Raw genomic sequence first — 12875 nt, forward strand, 5'->3', positions numbered from 1 at the left:
ACAGACACCAAGGATGTTGTCATTTGGCATGTTTCACAATCCATGCCAGGTTCTGCATCGTCTGAATCATCTCAAGGCAGTGTGGGGTGAGGTGCTCCCAGCGAGTGTCTACACCAAAACCATGGCAACACTCATCAACACTGTCCTGATGCATATAGTAGAGCAGATTTGTGTTTTAGAGGTAAGCCAAAGCACAATGTCAAAACTTTTGTAGTTTGCAAGTTTGGAAGCATTTAACATGTAAGGCGCAATTGATTTAATTGATATTTTCAAATTAGACTGTTTTGTGTAGTTAAGAGATACACCAGAAGGATAGAAAATAGTTAAAAATAGGATAACTTTCTGACGTATGCTTTTTTGATCATGTTGGGAAAAAGGACACCCCTCTGTGTTTCCGTAAGACTTGGCTAAGCATCCTCCAAAGTACTATGAGAGGAACCTGGAGATTGATGAGTGAATCAATGAATTGTACCTTGAAGTATATCTAAGATGTGTCATGGTAGTGGATTAAACAGAATAAACTATTAGCTTTAGTAGAGCTGGTCCTTGGCCTATGGTTCCAAGCTACCACGGAAACAATCTTTATCCTCCACATGCTGTTTTAGTGTACCAAGTATCTGAATTGTTTTCAAGAGTCAAAAGTTTTACTATCAAACTTTACCCACATTCATCCTCTTTACCACTTTCCATCTCTTCTCTCTCATCCTCTTCATTCTTCATCCCTCCTCCTTTATCTCTCCTTTTCTCCACCCCCTCGTCTCCCTCCCTTCATCACTCTTCCCTTCTCCATCCTGTTCCTCACCCCTCATCGTTCCTCCTCCTTCTCCCTCTTTCCTCTACCATCTACCATCATCCCTCCCCTTTCTCCTCATCCTTTTTTCCTCCTCCCTTCTCCGTTCCTCCCCTCCTCCTCCCTCATACTCCTCCTCTCCCACCCCATCGCTCTTCCCTTCTCCTTCCTGCCGTCTCTCATCTGTCCTTCTCTCATTCCCTCATTCCTTCTTCCTCCCATCCTCAGGACATATCGGCAGATGATGCCTTCCAATTGCACCTAATCCTTGTCAAACTCAAGGATGGAACACCAGACCTCCTCACACCAACTGGATCTCAGGTAGTAGTCAACACTCTGTGATTTGTTTCTCTTGGTCAGTAGTCATTTCGGGGTCATTGTGGGGAGTGGTGACATTGGCAGAAGTCGGCAGCAAACACGTTTGAGATAAATGTGTTGGAAATATTATCAAAATTTTTGGCTCACCTTTCAGCAAGACTGAAGAATAGGAAATGTGACGTGATGAGGTGTAAGCCATTAACCCTAAAAGGGCCGGGGGGTTGAATCAACTAAATTTTTTTGACCGCGCCATTCGCTGACTTTTTACTTTCAAGTCTCGCGCACGTCCTTTTATACATGCCTGTCAGACCAAAAATGGCTCAAAAACTTGATTTTGTGTATAAAGTCTATGCAAATGGAGTTTTCTCATCTTGTTCATAAAGATATGATTATTTTCACTTTCATAGGCTGAAATCAATTAATTTCAGCATGATTATGCTAGAAATAGGTTCTGTCATAAAATTTGCAACAAAAAAAAGTAAAGCAAAAGGTCAAAAAACAAAGAAATACATAAGAAATTCATAAAACAATAAAATACATAAGATATTGATTTTGATACCAGATTTTTTTTTTCAAGCACATTGTTAGGAATGCTACAAAGAATGTTATTAACCTTACCAAAAAATAGGATTCTAGGAGCTTTACTTTCTGATTTAGAGCAAAATGTATGATATTATGCATATATTAGCATAATTAATTAATATAATGAAAATTTCCATTTCTTTTTGTATAGTTTGGTAGATTACGCCGCAGGTAATGCATGTGCCAATTTTCATGGCGATTGCGCAATCGACGGCTGAGATCGGGGGGGGGGGGGGTTGAATCAACCCTCCCCCGGCCACAGAACACCTCAAAAAGCCCGGCCTGGTTAGGGTTAAAGAATGATATTTTCACTTGTTGAAATCAGACATCTCAATTGAAAATACATGCCAGTTTGCTCCAGTGGGCCACTGTGTCTTTCACTGTCATGTTCTATCTACTACTATTGCTGCATGAACTTGTCCTTAAGAATAGAACACTTTGTTGTTGCCATAGGAACCAGTGACAGTGGAAGTGGTTGTGAAGGAGTGGACTGCCTTCACAGAGCTTCTCTTCATCCTGGAGGCTAGCATGCAGGCTATAGTGGACAGATGGGCAGACGGCAAGGTATGAGATAAATCACCTGACATTATTGCAACAACTTTAACACTACCATCTGTCCCCAAAAACAAAATTATAATGGGACCTTCTGCAATGATCACTTTAAAAGTAGTGAATCAGTCCAAATAGAATTACAGGGTATGAAACTATATCTCATAGCCCACATCTTACAGAAAACTCCATTCAGTTTGCTTTACTGGTCAAAGAGAAATGAGGAATGTTGTAGAGCATGCCAGGAATCTCTTCCCTCCAAGTTCTGTTTACTGTGTTTACACATTAATATGCAATTCCAAGAGCATCCAAGTGCTAAACTTGGAAGAATCAGACTGATGACATGCTTTACAACAATCCACATTACTCTAAACCGCTTATCCAAATTTAATGGGGTTTTCTGCAGAATTGAACCAAGATGTTAGATTTAAGACCCTAAGGTAGCATTTGGACAGTTTAATGATTTTGGGTGTAATAAATGCAGAAATTCAATTGTAATTTTTCGGGACATACTATAGATACGTATGCGACATTGATTATGGGAAGAAACTGTATTATATCCATTAATTGTCAATTGTTTTTAAACTGAGGCTTCGTCACATATTGGTCATTATTGCTATTGAAAGAATTTCCAGTACTTTTCTTATGTTTGTCTAGACTCAAGGCTCGTGTTGATACCGGGTACAAGTAAATGCAGATGCAGCAGTTGAAACAGTTTAACCCATTGAGAACGAGCTGATTCTGCTATTACACGTTTCCCATCGACACCTGCCCGAGTATACTTAGGGACTAGTCTTCAATGGGTTAATGAGTGTATTTTCTTGTGTGCATTTGACGGCATAGTCTTTGAGAGAGAATTATTAAAATGGAAAAAAATCGAAAGTGCATAGTTTGAGAGAGCATGAGGAGAGATGGGTTTTTGAATGAGAAGTTTGCTAACATGCAGAAACATCTGCACGGCTCTGCACAATCAAGTGAGATAGTACTTGTTTAAGATTGATCTTTGTAATGTTATTTTAAGTTATTTTCATCGGGTTCTCTGTTCATCTGTTGTTTCAGGGTCCTCTAGCACTCGTCTTCCCTGCCACTACCGTCAAGAGCCTCATCAGGGCCCTTTTCCAGAACACAGACAGGAGAGCCAATGCACTCAGCAAGATCAAGCAAACATAACACAGGCAGACAGGGATGGGACTAAGGAAGGCCTCCCAGGATGACTTTTTTTTTTATCTTTCTCTCTCATTTTCTTTTCATCTGACCTTTTGGCAAGCCTCCATCACATCTCAGCAGATGAAATAATTTTTGGATTTTTGTAAGTGTGTAAGGACAAACACCACCCCAAAGATTCTCACCACAATGCCATGATGTAAAAGATATCCAACCATTTTTGTTGTAATCTCCACTGTGTCACACTGGTTCAATAGTAGCATGGAGTTAACTCGTTAAAGTCAACAAGAGATTTTGTGTAAAAGAGTACAGCTCAAAGAAGCAGGTCTTTGATAACCATGCAGTCGTGTAATATCTTACTTAGAATATCTCTTATCATATTAAAAGTTAGTTACAGCAAATGATGTGTTAAGGTTTTTTGTTGTTGTTTTTTTATTCTTTCATTAACTCTTTATGTGCCATGTTCGCACGTCCCACTCTGTCGACGGCGTGCCAACTTCGCATAATCTGCTCAAATGCACCAATCCGCTTAAACCGATCGATAAATCGCCTAATCCCGCGGTACAATCAAAGCATTTCTCGGGCTTTTGTTCCTTTTACATACAGCTTGCATTCTATGTGGTGATTGACTATCAAACGGTGTTCCCAACTAAATTTGCGTGTAAATTCTTAGTTTCTCTCACGGTTTCATGCGCAAAAGTCATGCCTTTACAGTAATGTAGCAACTTGTCATTAAGAAAATAAATAGAAATAGATTTGTCATACAATTTATATCAAAGCAATGCTTGGCATTCCTCTTCAACTTTGCTCACTATTATGACCAGCTTAACAGAAATTTGTAGAAGTTATATAGATTGGAAAAACAGAAGTCTTTCTCAAAGCATGATTACCTTCGTGTCGCAGAATAACGTGGCCATAGGGGGTTTCCACCATGGCACATAAAGAGTTAAAGGGATCGTACAGTTTTGGTTGAGACCTAATTTCAGGTTTCTAACATTTTTAGGTGAAATAATGAGAAACCTCTTATGAAATAGGAAAGAGCATGTAATTCTATGAGGAATTCAATGTGCATTTGATGAAAATTGGTTTTGAAATGGCTGAGATATCCAAAAAAGAGCGATTCTAATAAAGTGTGGGACCCACACTTTATTACGACCGCTTTGTTTTACTTTGTTTTTGGATGTTTCAGTCATTCCAAACCCGATTTTCATCGAGAAACTTTGAATTCCTCTTTAAATGGTATGCTCTGTTCCAAGTATACTTGGGTAGCTGTCAATGAGCAATGTGTGTTACAGCTAAATTAGCCCGACCTCAATGGGTAAAGAGACATCCTAACAGTTGTAGGATGAAAGGAAAATGAATTTTGGGAAGATTAGTGAGAAATGATTTGTTACGTATATTGTAGAAGTCGGCCTTTACACATGCCAAACCATAAAAAAAAAAGAGTTGACTTCAATAAATACCAGTGTACTGGTTTATGCTCTCTAAATTTCAGGGTGCCATCAGTTTTACCTCAAAGTTTTTTTTAAGAGCTTGAGCAGACATTTATGGAATATACATAGCAACTTATTTTCAGTACCTTGAACAGCTTGCCTATTTTGTCTTTTTATTATTTATTTTTTTTTTTTTGAGCAAATGTAGCATGGTCAATTGTCATTTACGAAGTATTAAATCTTACAAATTCATACAGGGCACAGCCGATTTCTATTCTCTGGTAAAGCTGGATCTATCATATGATGACAAGTTGTCGAGTTTGGGTCCTTCATGGGCTGATGAAAATGGCTGCTGTCTGTGTGATATTCTGCATGTGAATATCATTTCAGTGAGACAAACTTCCGTGTAGTGACAGTACTATATCAGAGTTTTCATGGAGTTGTCAGATTGTACATGTAGGTAATTTAGGGAATAGTGAGGGAAAGAAAGAAAACGACAAAGTTTGACAGAGATATAAAGTTCTTGAGATTTTGCAAACAGTCATGAGCCCCTGTTTTTATGAGAAACTCATGGCGAAAATAGAGTGGCCATTGTTGCATTATCATTCATTATTTAGCTTGAAATGTCTTCCAACTTACTTTGAAATTATGCTCATGTGTATAACATATTAAAGTTTTGCAAGCAATTTATCTGTATATATTGTACATCCAAGTGTACCAAATACGTTAGTTTCTTTTGTTACATACTCAAAAAGCTGCATCACTTCTGTGAATCCCTCGCATTTATGCCCAAGTTGCATTTTCCTTCGGGATTATGTCAAGTTCATACACACTGCTACATGTATAGCTTCTGACCGTTCAAGCATTGAGAAATACTATGTATGGGTTTCTGAAGTCAACACTGTACTAATGCTTTCTATAGCTCAGTCAGTAGAGTGCCTGGCTAGCAATCTGGAGATCTCAGGTTCGAATAATCCCAATGGAATCCCATTTTCTTTGCTCACTCTTCCACAAATACAATATTAGTATGATTAGCTGACCTTCATGTGACATACAATAAACCCATACCAGGTATTCCTGAGGACAGATGGGAGATACCACTTATCTTTGCACTTGTACTGTAGTTTTTGGATGAATGTTGTCATGTAAGTCATGTAACATGTAAAAGCTTACCACCGTATCTTAATACAGTGTCATGTACTGAAGTATAAGGTGGAAGACATCAGCAGCTGATGAGGTGTGACACACAGTTTATTTGTGATTATTTTGAATTTCGTGGCGACTATCAAGTTTTGTTCAAATACAAACCACTGATAAATCTCCTCTAAACCAAAAGCTAAAATCATGTGAAGAAGTACTGAAGCATTTGGATTTGATGCTGTTAGAGTCAAAACTACTCTGCATGTACTCCACCAGGCTAAGAGAGCATACTTGTGCATATATGGGGTCTAGGGCAATTACACCCTGGGCAATTACCCCAGACCCTTTCCCTGACCCTACATAACCCTAACCCTAATCCTAATCTTAACCCTAACCCAAACTCTAACCCTAATCTTTACTTTAACCACTATTTAGCTGGGGGGGGGGGGGGGGGGGGCAATTGCCCTGATATGCATATAAGATACTACAGATCCAATTTGATTTTCTGCTTGCCTGGGGCAAGTGAATGATTAAAGCTAGTTATGTGCCATACATCTTTTGATACTAATCCTGCCTTTGAGGGTACCTTTACTGGGCTTGTTTTGTTGTTATGTTATGTTTTGTTTTGTTTTTGTTTGTTTGTTTGTGGGTTGGTTTTTTTTTTTTTGGGGGGGGGGGGAAGAGTTAGGTGTGGCAACTATACTGAAGCTCCACAACACGTCATTTGGTCACCATGCATTCAATGGGCAGTAAGAATACAGATATGAATCCCGCTATAATGAACGTGATTATAATGAAACTCTCTTTCCAGAGAAGTAAAAATTCAGGTCCCAAAATTAGCAGCTTCTATAACTATACAGACGATATTGTTTGGCTGCAAAGAAATGTTGATAACACAAAAGATAACTATTTGGTATGCTCAGGCAACTATAATGGTGTAGAGGCTAGCCGTGCCTGTTTGAAGTATATAATGCATGTTCGCATTGTGTGATTTCGTGCAATTTTATAAATACGAATATCATGTAGTGATAATCTTTGAAATGAGCTGCTTTCAACATCCAGGTTCCCTTGACACAACCATCAGCTCTGCCGGAGGGAGGTTGACTAATGGTACAAAGTTGCTTGAACTTGCAAATTCAGTACAGGCAACATCACAAAAGAGAAGTGAATGGTATTTTAGTCATCATTAATTTGCTCCATGTTCGTAGTGATTGATTTTGTATACATGACATAGGACTTTCTTGCCAATACAGGTTTTCTTCTTTCTTTCTTTTTTTCTCTTCACGAGTTGATGTATGAGAAGTCCAAATCCAACATGAAATCATGAGATCGGATGTACATATTGTGTATGTCAAATGTTTTGTCGGAAACCCACCATGCCAGATGCAGTGCTCTGTTCTGCTGTTCATGTTTTATGTCAGATATGTATTGTTCCTCTTTTCATTTTGTGGCGTGTTCATGTCTGAAGTACTGTCAGGATTGTTTTATGTATATGAAATGTTGCACTAACTCTTAAAATTATTTGTGCATTGCCATCTTCCATTATCATTTCTGAAACCAGAGTATTGATTCTGTAATCTGGTCAATATCTCAGATTCTGATTAATTGTCACGCAAGCATCATAAAAAGAGGAGCTCTTCCTTTGAGATGGCAAGTGATTATTAGCTCCAGTGCTAACCTATTGGGTACAATTTGCCAAGTGATCCTGTTGTGCTCTGATCTTATTTCCTTTGTTCAAATCCCAACCTGTAGTTCTACCTAGAAGTGAGCTGTTGTGACTGTCACAATTATCAACAGTGGCCTCCACTTCCTCAAGAGTGATGGAAAATGAGCTTTTAACCAGTTGTTTATCCTTTGTTTTTGCTTTTGAAAAGAAAGGCAAACTTATTTTGACAAAACATTTTTTTGCTTGATATGGATGTTCGCAAGTGTTTGAAAAAGCACAAATGAGATGTAAATAATACTGCAAGTTTGCAAATCTACCCGAAAGCTTTGTCATATAAAGATACCATGTGTTTGTCTTTCCTTTGATGTGTGGTTATAATCGTGCGTAGTACTTGATACAAATGATTATACATGTATACAATGAGTGAGTGTGTGTGTGTGTGTGCATTATATATACATGTAGCACAGAGTGTGGGTGCGAGAGAGTGGTTATATGTCTTTGAGCGTATGTATGGTTGTACATATCAATGTGTGTGTGTATGTGGGTAAGCATGTTTGTGTATGTAGGCCTATGTGTGTTAACTTGTTTATATTTATGGCAGCAACTTTGTACATGTATTATGAGAAGTCAAGCAACTACAGTATTGATATTCAACTCACTCGTAGCATAAGGATGGGCATCACTTGTCATCGTCAACATCGGCACATTGTCATTACACAATGAACAAAGTAATCAGTAACCAATGCTATCACAGTTATAATAACAATCCAGTCGTCAATTCTACGTCACCAGTATTACACTCTTACATCATCAGTTCTACTACATTTCACTGTACACTGAAGAGCAACACAGATTTCTTGAATTATATGTTTATCTTGATGAAATTACACATTACGTTTATTTGATGTGTGTTTATTCATGGCAGTATGCATAAATATGTAATTCACTGAGGAGGCTGGTAAAACAGAATGTTAAAATGAAAATATGATTATTACGCTGAATTTTATTTCCATCGTTATTATTTAACAAACGAAAAAGATGAACTTTTTTATTTCAAGTAAATGACAATTATCTAATTATCTTGTCCTTTATCGACATAAGTATTTCTCTCCTATTTTCATGTATAGCTTGTCAGAAACCTGGTTGACAGAAATCAAAGCTATTCACGTGCCTAGCTATAAGTTCATGAAAAATAACGGGGAAAAATAATGGAAGTATATGGCGGAGTTGGTTGTCTCAAAGGACAAGATTTACGAACCAAACATAAAGATCTAAACGTTTTTAAGCACCTGAATGGAAACGATTTTAATCGAAGTGTACTTTAAAGCAGATGATATTGTTTTTGTCACCGCTAATAGGTACCCTGGGAGAAATGTTTATGACTTTTTTTCATGTGTATCGGAAAAATACTACCTGCAATAATAAGTCGTGAAAATACCATAGTGCTTTATGAAAGGGAATTTTATCATGATGCATGTATCTTTCAGCCACTTCTCGTATACAACCCAGTAGTTTCATTTGAACTTTGAACATCTTCTCTTGTACATTACTGGTTTTCAAACCCATGCAAGTAAAATAAAAAATGAAACAAAAACTACTGCTCTTATTGATAACATTTTTACTAATAATGTTGATAATAAAACAAAGTAATGGTATGAACTGCGACTGATGTTTGTAATTATGTAATTATGTGATGTATTACACAATGAATGCATTCCACTAAAATCAGTGTTACAAACATGATGATAGTATTGATATATCTTATAGTTTGGAGCAGTCTATAGAATAGGATATTAATGAAATGTTGTTGATGGAAGATTTGATATGTTTCTGAACAATTTATGACTACTACCTACAATGAGTGTTTCTCTTATACCAAGCGCCAAGAGATGATACATCAAAAAGACGTTATAAAACCCATGGTTTACAAAAGAGTTTAGAGAAATTTGTAGAAAGAAAAACATATCGTACGATACATACATACATAAAGAACGTCAGTGATTGTGGGAACCTGCTTTAAATCAATTCGTACAAAAATATACTTTCCACTTCTATACGTTAACGAAAACAACTGTTGGACCTACAGAACCATAAAAACCGTTTCTGTAAAGTAGGTAAGGATAGAAAAGGACATGACGCGTATATAAAACATTCTGAGTAAGACTAGGGCCAAAGTGCAATATTTACATCTTAAAGCATGATAAAAAAGGTAGGGTCTATACAACCCTCGAGAAATTTTGAATTGCATTTATCTATTTTTCCATCAGAATACTTGGTACATAAAGTGTTTAATACAATGAACACCCAGTAAAATATGATTATTCACCTGCTGGAAAGTATCCCGATTCCTCTTACATGAAACCCGCTAAGCTAATCGGCTTATACATATATATATATATATATATATATATATACTCCTAGATGGGTCATTTGGAAGACATTTCCATTTGTTTTATATGCAAATTTATTATTACATGTTCAATGGCAGTTTACGCAATGGAGACACGAAAATTGTCTCCTTAATGACCAGTTGTCTCCCTAATGAAGACACTTCCCCCCAATATGTCTCCCTAAGGTGCCAACTAGGGATATATATATATATATATATATATATATATAATCATTTTTTTTCAAACCTTCAAAATCATGACACGAGTCTAGTGATAAAAGTTGTTGTTTGGAGTCGAATCGATCAATGCAATATCTTGCTAAACCACCGTGCAGTATTTCTAATCTATCTCTCGAGAACGGGGGTTTTCACTTCATTAAAAGTTGCCAAAATTAAGCCAATTCAAAAGGAAGGTGATTTCAATTTTCTACCTTACCAATCTCAATAAGTCTATGTGCTAGATCACTTTCAAGCAATTATGAGTCTCATACCGGATTTCTCCGAAATAAATCAAAAGTTTTAGACATAGGACCTACATGTGTAAATATTTTTAGTTGGAAAAAAATTCTAATGTTGCTCATCTCTCTTTTTGAAATCCAGTCTTAAAACCCACCTCTTCCATCTTCCTTGATTAAGAGAAATATTCATTACCCCTTTTGTTTGTATCTATTATGTTGATTGTTACATCTGTTAGTCTTTTGTTTGTATTTTGTATCTGAACTGTACAGCGCATAGAGAAGCATGACTGTACACTATGCGCTTTATGCAGTATCATTATTATCATTACTTTAAAATGAAATTCGGGATAAGCAAAAGTCATTAAATCTTATAAACAAGTGTAGGGCCTACATACCATCGGATCATTTCTAAATTTCAATCGTTTACATTAAAGAGAGGAATATAATTGGAGTGATTTATAGGTGTGAATGCGCTGAGTAAGTCGTGTAGAATCCATTCGCTTCCGGTTGTGTACAAACTCTCTTCACCCAGCACCACTTGAAGCTGAGGTAGGGATTGAGAGAAAAAGAAAAGAAACATATCGTAATATAGGTGATGCATACTTTGACAATGTATTTTCCTTGTCGTTTCATAATTTTCTGAAAAATATTTGTCATAAATACTGAATTTAAAAAGGATGGAAAGTTATCTGGCTCCCGCTTGCAGTTGATCACGGTATGACCACTTTGAGCTTGATATTGATGAACGAAATAAAGAGCAGTGTAGAGCAAAATACAAATTAGAGAATCTCTTCAAGAAAGAAAATGCGTGCTATGAAACTTGATATTTTGATTGGATTGCCAATGGCAGATTAAGATAAGGATTTTCAAGGCTGAAACGATTCGGCCTCCTGGTTTGATGGAGCGAGGTGGATCAGCTGGAGTAAGAGAGGAAGTACAAAATAGTACGATTGAAATGATTGAAAATTAAACCACGCTCTCTCATTTTCCCCATTTACCGTGTTTACTAACTTGGAGAACACATGCATTTTTTTTTTTTTCATATCTCGTGCCATTTCATCGGCTGACATAAAAAAAATAAGCTTCACTTCCCGGTTTCATCGGCTGACAAGCAAAAAAAAAAAAAAAGCTCCTTTCATTACTCCTTCTTTTCGTTTCTCTTATTTTTTCATTCATACATTCATATACTTATTTCATTATTATCATTACATTTTGCTGCTAGCAAACGAGGAGGGGTTCAGCGACTCATTGTTTTTTTTTTTCTTTTCATTTTATCTCATTTTATTTTATGTCATTTACAATTTTTTTCACTGCTGGCAAACGGGGGGGGGGGGGTCCGCGGAACCCTATGACCCCTCTCTCTCTCCCCCCCCCCCCCCCCCCTCTTCTTGTTACGGGCCTTACTAGTTTGGCATGAAAATCACGGCTCGAAGTTCGGTCTGTCATACTTTGTGTGATCGCAAAAACAAACAAACAAACAAAAACGTTACACGGCAGCCATATAAGCTTACTGACCTGATTACTTTTCGTACAGCCCGCTCCTCTCGAGGAGTTCCTTCAGATACTCCAGGGCTGTGAAACGTACATTATAACATAATTATAGTCATGTTATTTTCCATGCCAAATATAGTAGACGTGTATCCAAATACTGACACAGACCCTGCACATGCATCGCAGGCAATGACCATGATGTTGCTCCCTGTTAGCTCTCTTATTCGGGTCTAGGGCAATTACCCCCTGGGCAATTACCCCGAACCCTTCCCCTGGCTCTAATCCTAATCCTAATCCTGAACCTAATCCTAACCCTAACCCAAACTCCTAACCCTTTCCCTAATCTTTACCTTACCACTAACCAGTATTTACCCGGGGGTATAATTGCCCTCAGGGGGTAATTGCCCGGATACGCTCTTATTCACCTTCTTCAATTCAATTTTACTTTTAAAACCAACAAAGAGTGTAACAGAATACAGAGCATGCACAAAACAGTGATATTGAAAATTAAAACACCCATGCATGTTTTAAAGGTTGAGAGAGAAATAAGTATGGAAAATAATGGTATAACAGTGAAAGCAAGGCTTGCAACACATAGGATAACTCAAAAACATAATAACTGTACTTCCTCCTATAAACAATTATTTTCAAAGTACAAATAATGCAAAGTCAGGTTAACCTAACATTGTTCAATCTGCAGGCATTATTTCTTGAGCCGTGTATACCCAACAGAACGATGTTGAAAAAGAAAATCACAACAGGGGGTGTTTCATAAAGCTGTTCGTAAAGTTACGAACAACTTACGAGCGACTGGTGATCAGTTGCGATGTGCTATACTTCCTAGAATTTCAATAATTCACCACAAGAACTGATCACCAGTCGCTCGTAAGTCGTT

General features: G+C 37.3%; 1 protein-coding gene across 1 annotated transcript in view; it reads left to right on the top strand.

Annotated features, from left to right (window-relative positions):
* Positions 1 to 3475, top strand: part of LOC140227522 (centromere/kinetochore protein zw10 homolog) — a 34535-nt gene extending 31060 nt beyond the window's left edge. The window contains exons 18-21 of the mRNA XM_072307924.1: positions 50 to 181; positions 1019 to 1111; positions 2144 to 2254; positions 3299 to 3475. Of these exons, the coding sequence (XP_072164025.1) occupies positions 50 to 181; positions 1019 to 1111; positions 2144 to 2254; positions 3299 to 3409 (447 nt within the window). The 3' untranslated portion in view covers positions 3410 to 3475. The remainder of the gene's footprint in view (positions 1 to 49; positions 182 to 1018; positions 1112 to 2143; positions 2255 to 3298) is intronic.
* Positions 3476 to 12875: the final 9400 nt, after the last annotated feature.

The sequence above is a fragment of the Diadema setosum genome, chromosome 4 (assembly GCF_964275005.1).
Source record: "Diadema setosum chromosome 4, eeDiaSeto1, whole genome shotgun sequence".
Lineage (NCBI taxonomy): Eukaryota > Metazoa > Echinodermata > Echinoidea > Diadematoida > Diadematidae > Diadema > Diadema setosum.